The 1,196-nt window shown below is 66.5% G+C and overlaps 1 protein-coding gene across 1 annotated transcript in view; it reads left to right on the top strand.

Annotated features, from left to right (window-relative positions):
* Window positions 1-790: 790 nt before the first annotated feature.
* AMD1 (adenosylmethionine decarboxylase 1) overlaps window positions 791-1,196 on the top strand; it is a 17,483-nt gene continuing 17,077 nt past the window's right edge. Inside the window, exon 1 of the mRNA XM_014964603.1 lies at window positions 791-968. Coding sequence (XP_014820089.1) covers window positions 838-968 — 131 coding nt within the window. The 5' untranslated portion in view covers window positions 791-837. The remainder of the gene's footprint in view (window positions 969-1,196) is intronic.

Below are 1,196 nucleotides of genomic sequence, written 5' to 3'. Positions count from 1 at the left end.
CGCTTCTCTGGGGGGTCGCTCCCCCGCCGCCGCTCGGCCATGTTCAACCCTCGCACGGCCAACACCCCCCACCGCCCCGCATCGCTCATTGCTGGCCATTAGACCGCGCTTCCCCCGTCTCCACACCCGGGGGCGGGGCGGTACGACACCGGTGCGGCCGCCACACCGCGATCCCGAGCGCTGTCGCTGTCGCTGTCGCTGTCGCTGTCGCTGTCCCCGGCCCCGGCCCCGGCCCCGGCCCCGCCGCCTGCTCTCCCGCTCCCTGCGGGCGGGCGGGCAGGCTGCAGTGGGCGGGGCCCGAGGAACCGGCATATGCCTCGATAGGCGTCAGCGCCGCCCAATGGGAAGCGGGGAAGAGGGCAGGCCCCAGCGGCGGCGGCCCAATGGCAAGCGCGGCCCGACGTGATGCGGTTACCTGCGGGGTATAAAAGCGGCTGCGTGCGCGCTGGCCCCTCGCTTACACAGTATGGCCGGCGACATTAGCTAGCGCTCGCTCAACGCTCTTCTCTGTAACAGGGGAACACACGGACTACAAGGAACCGAACCGCATCGCCTGCCCGCCCCGCACCCCCGCTCGGACTGTAACCCGCTCACACACGCTCACGCCGCATCCGCCGCCGGGTGGTTTAAAAAAAAAATTCCTTTTTTTTTTTTTCCTTCTTATTCCTCCTTTTTTTTTTTTTCTAAATTAATATTAAAAAAAAAAATCCTCTAGAAGGTGAAACCCGCCCGGGACGGACTGGGACCCGGCGGCGGCAGCGCAAAGGGTAGCGGCCGGGGGGCGGCAGTTTGGTCGCCGTTAATTTCTGTGGTTGTTGGTTGCCGAGTTGTCTCACCATGAAGGAGAACGGTGCACACTTCTTCGAAGGGACCGAGAAGCTGTTGGAGGTGTGGTTCGCCCGGCAGCAGCCCGCGCAGCAGGAGCCGCACCAGAGCAAAGGGTCCGGCGATCTTCGCACCATACCCAGGTCCGTTAACGGCCGGGGCGGTTGGGAGAGCTGCCCCGTTAAGGGGTGGGGGGGGTGTGGGGAACGGCGGTGAATGGCCGGGTGTGGTGGCGGTGCGGAGCCGGCGGGCGAGAAGTGTGTGAGGAGGAGCGGGGCGGGGGGTAATGGCCGTGCGCGGGCTGAGGGGGAGGCTGGTTCCGGGGTGGCTCGAGAGAAGCCGTTGGTGGCAACGGCCGCGCGCGCGCGCGG

This window comes from Calidris pugnax, unplaced genomic scaffold (genome assembly GCF_001431845.1).
Source record: "Calidris pugnax isolate Ruff unplaced genomic scaffold, ASM143184v1 scaffold219, whole genome shotgun sequence".
In the NCBI taxonomy this organism is placed as follows: Eukaryota; Metazoa; Chordata; class Aves; order Charadriiformes; family Scolopacidae; genus Calidris; species Calidris pugnax.
Note: the sequence above shows the minus strand (reverse complement) of the source record. Positions and strands in the feature narration are given on the sequence as shown.